Below are 12,548 nucleotides of genomic sequence, written 5' to 3' on the forward strand. Positions count from 1 at the left end.
ATGTGCTCAAGACCAAAGGAAAAATAAAATAAATATCTTACAAGAAAATTTACTTTGGCTCAGCGTCAATTTGCACTTTGGGTTGTATGTTGTCTATATCCTCAGAACCGTTATCCTCATTTTGAAATAAGGGCAATATAGGCACTGTCAGCTACATATTTCAGTGTGTAAGGTGCCCTGCAGTCACCCATGGAGACAAAATGTGCTAGATAATATAGAAAAGGGCAAAGTAAAGTGTAACAAGTAACATTTAAACAAGGGAAGATCACAGAGCATGGTGGAGTTGTTTTTCTGCTACTATTTTATTTGAATTTGTTCTTTACTGGATTTTCATGGACCAAACAATGGCAAAACACTGTGATACAGTTTCTCTCTTTGGGTACAACCGACTAACACAAACGTTAAAATTATCCCTCTATAAAATGGACTTAAGTACCAACATACAGTATCTCTCTTTCTCCACCACGATCTCACAAGCTACTCACACACGGACACACGCTGTCTCACTCTCACACACACATACACAGAAAATGCACTCTTTCTGTATCACACTGTCTCACACACACACACACACATCCACACACACACACAAACAAACACACACACACACACACAATAGAATACATTCTCAGGAAAAGTCAGTCATACACTGTTTTGCATTTCATACCGATTTTCATCATCATCAAACACACTAAACGCCCAAAACATCCCTCAACAGGAAGTGGGTGCACCGTACCAACATTAGCTACACCTCTGCAGGCGGCAACCATTTTGAGTGGACTGAGTGGACAAACACCTTGGTTGCATCTGAAAACATTATTAGCTGTCAAATCCATACTTCCTCTGCCCTTGTTAGCTCAATTCCACTCAAAGCTCATTGGAGGAGAGGTTGCAAGGTCCCTCCCCCGGCCCACCTCCTCCAATGAGCTTTGATTTGAAGACTAGTAACATTTTCTGACACAACCCTACATGGGCCAAGTTATCATTCTGATTTGAGAGATTTTTGTAATGTCTTTGTGTAGAGATTCTGTCAAACAGAACACTGACACCTCATCAGAAGAAACTGCTCTACACACAACAGTGGGGGTCACAATTAGACTGGGCTGAACAGGTCCTGGATCAGTGATAGGGCACAATGCAGAATTTATGAATGAGTGACTATATCTGTTCCCATATCAGTGGCCTTCAGAATATGGCCTCAAGGTAAGAAGATACAAGCCAGATAATTATGCTTATCATCCTTGTGCCCAGTACAAAGAATTTAAGTTGTTTATAACCATGTAGTAGTAGAGTATTAGCAGTTTAATAGGTGTGTAATAGATGTGCTGTTTATAAACTGGGTGGTTCGAGCCCTGAATGCTGATTGGCTGACAGCCGTGGTATATCAGACATTATAAACTGGGTGGTTCGAACCCTGAATGCTGATCGGCTGACAGGTATATCAGACCGTATGCCACGGGTATGACAAAACATTTATTTATACTGCTGTAATTACATTGGTAACCAGTTTATAATAGCAATAAGGCACCTCGGGGGTTTGTGGTATAATGCCAATATGCCACTGTTAAGGGCTGTGTCCAGGCACTCTGCGTTGCGTCATGACTAAGAACAGCCCTTAGCCTTGGTATATTGGCCATATACCACACCCCCTCGGGCCTTATTGCTTAGACAGACTCTGCTGGGAGAGTGTTACAAGGGGGAGAACAATGAAAGTGATATTTTGTCAGAACGTTTTACTACTTGGGGTCAGTTTGGGCTCTTTCTGGGTTATGGTTACAGTTGCAAGTGCTATGTACATACAGATACTCTCATAGACATCACAATACTTTCAAACAGACATTTGTCTCTCTGCTACTACTCCAAATCAACAGTCTCGTCATCATACAATACATCTTTTCTCCACTTGCATTGTGCAGAAATATAAACAAACTAACAGATGTGTTATAGATATTAAATCAACAGTTTAGGTTGATGACTTACAGAAACTGGGAGAAGTCCAAATAGGACAGATTGAGAGTGGACACTCGTAAAAAGCAGGTGGTTTTGAGTGTGCACTTAGTGCCATCATTAAAGAAGCTTTACACAAAACACCCCTTTCCTCTGGCAGCTAGTCAGGAAGGTCTTAAAGGGATGAGACAGAGTTAGGAGATGGGAGCACACACACAACTAAAATAGTAGTGGGTCATTAAGGACATTTCCCTTTAAATGATTACTTACTGGCAATACTGCTTTTCAGGCCAAATGGGTGGATTTGACGGTGTCTGTCTAAAGATATTGAATCCTGGGTTTTTTGTTGTGAGAACAAAACGGGACATATTTTTGTCTCTCTCTTTGCTACAACCAAGGTGAAACATTTCTATACAACACAAAACATAAGGAATAGTGTAACGTAGATTTTTTTCTACAGTTTACAATATAAAATTCAAGTGCAATTAAAGTTCCAAATATTAGTTACATCACATACATTACTCTCTATAGTAACGTCTGTTACTTGCAGGTAGTTTTTTCATCTTGTTATATATCTTTAAAAATAAAATAAAAAAGTGACTTTTTTGAAAATCAAACGTATTCATTCACTGTACTCAGTTTGAGGTGGAATGGTCTGGGATGCTGAAATCAGAAATGTCTTTAGAAATAATTTCCCATGTGAAAATGTTGATGTAAAATATGATTTAAGTGCACCAATCGTTTTTTTGTGCACGCCAGGGGCCTTTTAAAATAACAAAATAAAGATACATCAATGTACCTGCGTGTGACGTCACTCTCACACACCATCTACGTGCACATACGTACGTATGCTCACACAAACACAAATATACATACACATACATTTTTTACTTGTAGCCAACATGTCTGTACGTACATATATATCAAACATCCATGTTGTGGGCTTCTGCAAGTTCTAACACATATAAATATAACCAAAACGACAACAACAACAACAACAACACAAAAACAAACCAAACCAAAACAGAAGTACAGGGGAAAAGCTGGAAATGAGGACTGCAGACAAAAAGACAAAAGAGGGAGAGACGGTTCTCTGTTCCTGTGCAGGGAATGCTGGGATAGCGAGCACGAGGAACTCTTGGTAGAGTTGGGGGTGTAAGAGAAGTATAGGGGTGTAGAAGAAGTGTTTCAGGGTAGAGGGGGTGTAGAAGAAGTGTTTCAGATTAGAGGGGGTGTAGAAAAAGTGTTTCAGGGTAGAGGGGGTGTAGAATAAGTGTTTCAGGGTAGAGGGGGTGAGGGGGTGTAGAAGAAGTGTTTCAGAGTAGAGGGGGTGTAGAAGAAGTGTTTCAGTGTAGAGGGGGTGTAGAAGAAGTGTTTCAGAGTAGAGGGGGTGTAGAAGAAGTGTTTCAGAGTAGAGGGGGTGTAGAAGAGAGGGATAGATTGGCGGGATAGGGGGTTGTAGTAGAGATGTAGGTGTATAGACGTGGGGATTAGAAGACATATGGGGATGTTGACAGGGGTAAGGACGTAGGTGAAGGGTAGGGAGGAGTAGATGGTGGAAAGGGGGCGTTGGATAAGCATAAGGGGTAAGCGTCTGGGTAACAGACAGGGGACGGAGCAGCTTATTTGTACGGCCGTAGGAACCGTGTGACTTTGGAGCGCAGCAGCTTGATGAACGAGCGGGGGAACATGTCTTTGGACTCCTGTGCCGTGTACCTGAAGTAGTTCTGGGGGTGAGCCAGAACGTCAAACAGGGCTTTGATCAGTTTTTTATCCTGCAGGGAGGAGAGGGGGAGGGAGGGAGAGACAGACGGAGGGAGTTATCAGTGAAGATTTTTTTTTGTACCTTTATTTATGTAGACAAGTTAGTTAAGAACAAATTCTTATTTACAATGACGGCCTACCGGGGAACAGTGGGTTAACTGCCTAGTTCAGGTGCAGAACGACAGATTTTTACCTTGTCAGCTCGGTTACTGGCCCAACGCTGTAACCACTAGGCTACCCGATGCGCCCCAAGATAATATACTGTACACTGTATAGTATTATCTATTAATTACAATATATAATACACAGTAATTGGACATAATGGAGAGTTGCTTACTTTCAGTATCTCTTGGTGATTCTCTGATGCGTAGAGTCTGCCGTCCCGGACAATGTCCTCTATCAGCTGCTGGTAGTCCTCTACAAAACAAGAGACAGGATGAAAAACAGGGTTACAGTATTCAGCTGGCTGCCGCCTGCCGCCTTTTCACTAAAAGTGTACTAACATTCCACCATCAAACACACCTTGTCACACTGTACATTATAGTTGACTTAATAAGGCACGTGTGAATGTTAGGGAGTCTGAGCAGCTTAGATGTGTAGAAGCTACAGCAGACTGACCATCATAGGTGACATAGGGGACTTGGAAGCCCTTGCCACTGTTGCCCTCATTGGACTTGAACTGGATCCAGAGCTTGCGTGAGCGGGAGGTGAAGGCGATTGGTCGCTCGTACGTCTGACACGTCTCATAGGTGGTGATGGAGGTGGGCAGGGCTAAGGGAAGAAGAGGAAGGGGCTAAATGTAATTGACAGACAGATGGACCAACCGTGAGTTTGGAATCAGCTGAAATAATACTTGATGAATATTAAAATAGCAAGAGAGACTAACTACAATAATGTAACAATCGAATTGGCTGGCTAGCCGACGAAATTAAATATCACGCTGTCTGATTGGCTGGCACAGTAACGATGACTTCCTGGTTGTGCGTACCACTCTTCCTCATGACGAGCACGTCTCCACACTCGTCTTCGATGGGGAGGAAGATCTCAGGCACCACGATGAGGATGCGTCTCTTGTGGGGGGGGTTGATGGTCCAGATACAGTCTACATTGGACGGGTAGTCCCCGGGGTAGTTAGGAGACTCAATAAAGCCTGTGAAGTCTCCCAGCTCACCCCCACACACCTGGTCTGAGACAGGGAGAAGAGACTTGGATGAGTCAGGAAGCACCGGAGACTATGGCTTTGAACTGAACTAATTTAGCAGCAAGGAACAAGTTCATAGCTTAGAGCAGTGGTTCCCAAACTGTGGGGTGAGGTCCAGATCTACAAGCCCATGTCAGCAACTGTTTTTACATTTACGTTTTTTAGTCCATAGATATTGTTGTCATTTTTTTTGTCGCTCAAATATCTCATGAATACACATTAGACATGGCAAAATGTATAAGATTGCAAGAAAATTTGCTTCAAAACTGCAACATTTTCTTTGCACCTTATGAGAAAATGTGTAGAATTGCAGGAAGTAAGCTTTAAACCTGCAAGAGAGGTGTGAACAGTTTGTCATGAACAGTGCCTGTGCCCATAGAAATAGATGTGGCATGTGCGCGGGATGTTCCCAAATGCTGGAAGGAAGACGCTGAGTGAAAAAGTTTACAAAGAGGAAACTGAAATGTTTTAGCAGGTGTTACACCAAGACAACTTGTCATTTTGTGGGCTATGGTCTAACGAGATCTCACGCTTAAATGAGTCCTCTAACCATGTGCAACAGTAAAATAATTCACTGCCCTAATGAACTAATGTGAGACTGGCCTTACTTTTGCAGTGAGAGACGTTGGTGGCTCCGTCAAAGTCGGTGGTGGTGTTGCCAGGGCAGGTGATGCAGTAGTTCTGTCCAAACTCTGACTGGTAGGTACCGGCTGGGCAGCGGATACAGCGGTGGTTACTGGAGTTGTAGTGGTGTCCAGGAGCACAGTGGACTACGGAGAGAAACACACACAGCCACAAACATGAGAGTAACACACGCACACTCTCTCTCTCTCTCTCTCTCTCTCTCTCTCTCTCTCTCTCTCTCTCTCTCTCTCTCTCTCTCTGTGTGTGTTACCTTTGGCCTCACAGTCCCTGAAGGCGACAGAGCCCTCGTACTTGGTCATGAGGCCACCTCCACAGGAGAAGCAGAGTACGCGGCCAGGCTCCGGCTGGAAGGAGCCCAGAGGACAGGGGTTACATGGACGGAACCCATCTGGCGAATAATGACCAGCCGGACACTGGCCTGGGAGAGGTGGAGAGAGGAAGAGGTTTAACAAGGCTCTATAACGTACATCTCTTCAACTGACCTATAATGTTGGAAGTACAACTCCAATGCTTAATGAGATGGAGTCCGTTCCATAAGTTCAGGTTTTCCAGAGTACCGCTGGTGAGGTTTTGAAATCCCTTCTGAATCAAAAGACAGCGCCCAACGTGGGGCTCGAACCCACGACCCTGAGATTAAGAGTCTCATGCTCTACCGACTGAGCTAGCCGGGCTGATCTAGCCATTGATTACTGGTCTTTGCTGCTATCTAGAGGACAAGGTGGGAAATGCCTTGAAACAGACCATGCTCTCCAATAGAACTGGAAATTTGTTTAACAACCACAGGGTGGTGCCAAACTACAGCACACAGAAGACTAACACAAGCATGCGCGCACACACACACACACACACACACACACACACACACACACACACACACACACACACACACACACACACACACACACACACACACACACACACACACACACACACACACACACACACACACACACACACACACACACACACACACACACACACACACACACACACCTCCGCACTGGGAGACGTTCTTGGCCCCAGCGATGCCCTGTCCCTCGGTGCTGGGGCAGGGTTCACAGGACAGCTGGCCCATTGTGTCCTGGTATGTACCAGGGGGACACACGACACACTGATCATGGTCTCCACTATAGTACGTCCCCACACCACAGCTCACTGAGACAGGGAGAGAGATGAGAAAGACATGTTTAGCATATCATGGTATGGTATATCCCACATCCACTGCATCAAACTGAGACAGAAGTTGGCTTTGGTCTACACACTGTGTCAAACTGCAGCTGTGATGTCTAGGCCAAAGTAAAGGAAACGCCAACATAAGTGTCTTAATAGGGCGTTGGGTCACCACGAGCCAGAACTGCTTCAATGCACCTTGTCATAGATTCTACAAGTGTCTGGAACTCTGTTGGAGTGAGGTGACACCATTCTCCCATGAGAAATTCCATAATTTGGTGTTTTGTTGATGGTGGTGGAAAATGCTGTCTCAAGGCGCCGCTCCAGAATCTCTCTTAAGTGTTCAATGAAGGTGCACAAAGATGGAGGAATTCAGGTATGACGTCATTGTTTTTAGCCCTACCCACAGAGTTCTTAAACTACGGTGCGCGACCTGGTTCAATGTGCCTGTAAATCAGCACAATCGACTTTTTAGGTTATTCAAATTGCCGGCGTCTTGGAGCTAGAATTGGGATCATGTAGGCCTATACTGATACAAAAAATGAGTAACGGAGAGCAATGTACAATACGGCGAATGTAGAAAACAAGGTATTTGCGGTAAGTACATGGGGGCAGCCATCTTTATTCACCTACACCATGGGTTGAGATCTGGTGACTGAGGCGGCCATGGCATGCGGTTTACATCGTTTTCATGCTCATTAAACCATTCAGTGACCACTCATCCCCTATGGATGGGGCAATTGCCATGGTAGACAAAAATAATGGCCAACTGGGCCTGCCCAGCATTTTATACATGACCGTAAGCATTATGGGTTATTAATTATTTAGGAATTGCTCAGGAACCACACCTGTATGGAAGCACCTGCTTTCAATATACTTTGTATCCCTAATTTACTCAAGTGTTTTTCTTTATTTTGGCAGTTACCTGTATTTGGAATAGTAAGCTACAACAACTCCATATCCCAGGATGCCTTGCACAGGATGCTCACCACACTTGCCGTCCCGTAAGACCTGTCCGGTGCTGCATTGCTCAACGTGCAGTGCAGGTTTCTGGGCCACCTCGTACTCAGTACCAGAGAACTGGATGTAGAATTGCTGCTTGTTGATGGACTTCCTCAGGGTCCGCATAGCACTCTGTAACCTCTGCTTCATACGCTCCCTCACACACTCCACGTTACACGAGTCTGGGGAGTGGATACACACAGTCAGTAACACACACACACACACACACACACACACACACACACACACACACACACACACACACACACACACACACACACACACACCACACACACACACACACACACACACACACACACACACACACACACACACACACACAACAAATACACAGAATCCACGTTAAATGAGTCTAGGGAGAGGATACACACAGTCAGTACACACACACACACACACACACACACAACAAATACACAGAATCCACGTTACATGAGTCTGGGGAGAGGATACACACAGTCAGTACACACACACACACACACACGCACACACACACACAAACACAGCAAATGCACAGAGTCCACGTTACACGAGGCTGGAGAGAGGAATATACAAGCACACACTACATATAACAGAAAACTCACATTACTCACACCCATACACCAACAGGTTACATGAGTCTAACATGTGGCGTATATTCAATCAACACACACACACACACACACACACACTGACCTGAGGTTGCACAGTCACACTGACCTGAGGCTTCCTTCATCTCCATCTCAAACTCAGCTGTGATGTGGGAAACCTCTTTGGAAGGGGACTTGCGTCCACGCCGCCGCTTCTTAGATGAGTCACACTTCAGATTGACAAAGGTCACCTGGCAGTCGTCAGTACAGGGGAGCGGACCCCCTGAGAAGAAGAGGGGGAGGATGAGGAAGAAGATAAGAAGAGGAAGTTGATAGGATGCTGTTGTGCATGGTTTAGTATTGTTTGTTTCGTAGTTATGTTAGGTGTAAGGGCACAGCTCAGGACACATCTAACTGTCGGTTATATTACAGCTACAGTATCTTGCATCATGTATACCTTCTTAGTCTTAATTCAGTCTGTATTACTTGATGCTGCACACTCTAAGTTAGGAGTAGCCTGTGTTATACAGTACAGTTTGTACAGGCATTTAGGAGTAGCAGGATTTACCTTGCAGGCTCGGCTTGGACGTCTCTCTGTGTTTTTCCTTGTTCCTGGGTCTCAGGTGACACTTGGCATCTTTGACCTTGAAGCGGGCCTTCTGCTTGATGGGCGGTGGTAACGTATCTTCATTTACATAAAGGAGAAAGACACAGAAATATACACTAATGAATGACCTTTTGACATCCTATGAAAAACATCATAATTTAGGGACAGGAGATTTATCCTGATCACCTGACCTGACCAACTCCGGGCCCTTAATGATGGTCCACTGCCCATGGCATATGATCACACACTTCAGAGTGCATCTCCAGGCCACATTTATTGGTTTTCTCTGGTTGAGGTGAAGTTTAGGTCACAGAGGAACTAAGGCAGCCAAATGCTTCATCACGCTCTGCCTGTCTCTCTGGCAATACAGGCAAAACCAAAAACCCACATCGTCCCAGTGATCAGCAGTCCAGCCGACACCAGGGAGGAAGGTAGACGGAATGTGTGTGTATGTGCCTGTTTTGTCGGCCATGTAGTGGGTGGTCGGGAAGGCTGTCCTTTTAACGAGGTGCTGGAGACACGCAAGGGTCAGAATGTGTGTGTGTGTGTGTGGTTATGGGTACGCTGAGTGGAGAGGAAGATTGAGAGCGGCGCCAGGTAAACACACAGCACAGTGAGAGGTTCTGTCCATTAACCAGTAAAACCATACACACCAGGACACGACTGGGTCCAGTTTGCTGCTGTGGAGCAGAGGCGCTGAATGGACTGAGCTGTTTGCCGTTCGGGACGCCACATAGAAGCTGTCTTCATCATCATCGTTAACCGTCGTCATCATCTGCCACTTCCGTTATCAGAGCGTGAAATGATAGATCGTGATGAGAGCGTAGCTGAACCGTAAGCGAACCATATGTCTGGGGGAGCTGTGAGATTCTTAGGGGACGGTCCAGGATTGGCGCGCTGAGGTGAGCTGTATTTCATATCACTTAACACTCACACCCCCAGCCAGATGGTGAGTCTTTCTATCTCTCTCTCTCACACACACACACACACACTCTCCATCTCCCTTTCTACCCCTCTCTCTCGTTCTCTCTCTCTCTCTCTCGTTTCTCTCTCTCTCTCGTTTCTCTCTCTCTCTCTCTCTCTCTCTCTCTCTCAGTGCATTCCTCTGGCCGTGCGAGGGCCCTCTCCCTGTCCAAAATCTACAGATTGCTGAAGGAAATATAGGAGTGACGACATGGCGAGCACCAAAGGCAGGGGAGTGAAGATTCCGATGGAGGGAATGAAGAAATTGAGGAATTTAAACCCACCGGCAACGGGAGAAGTGAAACGATGACAACTGCATCGACGTCAAAAGGTCATGACCGAGTGGTATGGTTAAATATCTTTATATTTAATATCTTTATATATATCTTGATATATAAATATCTTTATATTGAACAAAGCATGACATCTCTGACTACATGTCCCATAATGCATTGCATACCTGCACAGGTGAGCAGGGCGGTGGTGGCGTTCCTCTTCTGTGGTGCCTTCCCAGGTTGCACCGGCACACCACAGCTTAGTGTGTAGCTGTTCTCAGAGTCTGGCGGGACACACACAAGTACATGTCAGTTACAACCCTGTCCATCCCAGGTCAATCCGTTTAGACCAGCTCTGCTTGCAGTATCCCTGTCTTTTGCCACTGGCTGACTTGTTTATGGCTATTAAACCGACAGCACTGAGGGACAGGGTGACATGGGACATGAGGAAATATGTGATTGCTGTCAAAGTGATAGAGGGGTCCATCCGAGGAGCAGTGTGACCCAATCCCCCTGCTACGCTAACCGCCTGAGGTGTGTGTGTGCTAACCATCTGATGGCAATGTGTGTTTCTCTTGGCTAGTTGAGGTTCTGATGGAGTGCGGAGGAGTAAAATACTTTTATTCGTTTTCTATGGCCTCACTTTCTCTAGTATTTAAGAGCTACAAGAGACTGCCATATGAAGCCTGCCATAAAAGAAAACACACTCACACACACCTCAGTCACACACACACCTCAGTCACACACACACACACACACACACACACACACACACACACACACACACACACACACACACACACACACACACACACACACACATACACACACACACACACACACACACACACACACACACACACACACACACACACACACACACACACACACACATTCACACACACACACACGCACGTGCATAAATACACATTTCCTGAGGGATGGAGAAAAATTATGCACCGAATGACAGATCTATACTCACTCATGAATGTTCGCGCACACATGTACACACGCACACACACAAACACACACACACACACACACACATGTCTAGTCAGAAATGAGTGATGAAGACTTCAGAGCTCATAAAGCGGGATATGATTGAAGAAGACGCAGGACTTTGCGTGCAACCACAAGAATTGAAAAGCTTTCCTTCTCCCCCAAATTAAGACATGCTCCAGAAAGATTTAAAAAAGACAAATTTTTTCACTTTGTGTTTGAGAGCTATCCATCAGTCTCACACTACAGCAGCCAAACCAAACGGAGCGAACGTCTACTCAAAGCAGTCCCAACAGAAATATGGCAGGCCCGATTAAAGAATGTAATTGTTTTACAGATGTTCGTCTGTGTTAAGCACATTCGCAGAAGGACCAGGGTGCCTGCATTGACAGCAAATAGCTTTATAGCCATTTATAGCCTTAGGGGCAACACCAGACGAAATCACTCACTGAGTGAAATAATTTAGCTGAAATGCCCCCTGATGGATCCTTTGGCTAGTGACTGAGAAAGGTAGGTAGATAGATTAGGCCTTAATCGGAGCCCTACATCCAAGTGGGAAACTTTCAGTGGAGCTCTGCTTGAATGGAGAGCAGCGTGAGGACTGGCCTTGACCTCTAGAGGGCAGCAGAGAGTATGGAGCGGCTGGAGCTCAGTAAACCACGGATACACAGGCATTGGTCATCGATAAGAGTCAGCTGAAGACTAGCGCATTGGACTAAACCTCACCAGACCAGTCCAGATCAGAGAAGGTAGAGTATTAATGTTGTTTAACCAGAGAAGGTAGAGGATTAACGTAGTTTAACCAGAGAAGGTAGAGGATTAATGTAGTTTAACCAGAGAAGGTAGAGGATTAACGTAGTTTAACCAGAGAAGGTAGAGGATTAACGTAGTTTAACCAGAGAAGGTAGAGGATTAACGTAGTTTAACCAGAGAAGGCAGAGGATTAATGTAGTTTAACCAGAGAAGGTAGAGGATTAATGTAGTTTAACCAGAGAAGGTAGAGGATTAATGTAGAGAAGGAGGGAGTGTAGATTGCAGATTGAGGAGAAGAGTCGAGGTTAAAGTCTAGGATTCTGCTGGGGAGAAAGAGTGAAGGTTTGGTCTTTGAGTAAAACAGTTCCTCTTTGCTGTAAGGTGTGTGTGTGTGTGTTGGGGTGTGTAGGACTGAGCCACGTACCTGCGAGGAAGAGTGCGTTAGAAGGACAGGAGAGTGAGCACACCTCCACCCCGCCTCTCTTGTCACAGCTGAGCTGGGCGCGCGGCACTGGCTTCCCGTTGGGCAAACACTTCACCGCCTCTGAGGAACATAGAGGGTCACATCACCGTGACAACCACCGACCGGTCACAGCACAAAAACGATGACAAACGCACGCATGCACGCACTCACA

At 45.5% G+C, this 12,548-nt stretch overlaps 1 protein-coding gene and 1 non-coding gene across 8 annotated transcripts in view; both read right to left on the reverse strand.

The window, feature by feature from the left end:
- Positions 1 to 278: 278 nt before the first annotated feature.
- Positions 279 to 12,548, reverse strand: part of LOC129865240 (signal peptide, CUB and EGF-like domain-containing protein 1) — a 113,226-nt gene continuing 100,956 nt past the window's right edge. For 4 of the 7 annotated variants that reach the window (XM_055937858.1, XM_055937863.1, XM_055937860.1 and 1 more), the window contains 12 exons: positions 12,338 to 12,457; positions 10,347 to 10,445; positions 8,885 to 9,001; positions 8,423 to 8,599; positions 7,717 to 7,911; positions 6,551 to 6,712; positions 5,808 to 5,975; positions 5,521 to 5,682; positions 4,700 to 4,897; positions 4,330 to 4,482; positions 4,049 to 4,128; positions 279 to 3,722 (listed from right to left, as the gene is read on the reverse strand). In XM_055937858.1, the coding sequence (XP_055793833.1) occupies positions 3,570 to 3,722; positions 4,049 to 4,128; positions 4,330 to 4,482; positions 4,700 to 4,897; positions 5,521 to 5,682; positions 5,808 to 5,975; positions 6,551 to 6,712; positions 7,717 to 7,911; positions 8,423 to 8,599; positions 8,885 to 9,001; positions 10,347 to 10,445; positions 12,338 to 12,457 (1,784 nt within the window). In that variant the 3' untranslated portion in view covers positions 279 to 3,569. The remainder of the gene's footprint in view (positions 3,723 to 4,048; positions 4,129 to 4,329; positions 4,483 to 4,699; positions 4,898 to 5,520; positions 5,683 to 5,807; positions 5,976 to 6,550; positions 6,713 to 7,716; positions 7,912 to 8,422; positions 8,600 to 8,884; positions 9,002 to 10,346; positions 10,446 to 12,337; positions 12,458 to 12,548) is intronic. The other 3 variants (XM_055937859.1, XM_055937861.1, XM_055937864.1) reach the window with 1 other exon arrangement.
- trnak-cuu (transfer RNA lysine (anticodon CUU)) lies at positions 6,156 to 6,228 on the reverse strand. The gene has a single exon. It is a non-coding gene; the product is annotated as a tRNA-Lys (tRNA).

Source organism: Salvelinus fontinalis, chromosome 11 (genome assembly GCF_029448725.1).
Source record: "Salvelinus fontinalis isolate EN_2023a chromosome 11, ASM2944872v1, whole genome shotgun sequence".
NCBI lineage: Eukaryota > Metazoa > Chordata > Actinopteri > Salmoniformes > Salmonidae > Salvelinus > Salvelinus fontinalis.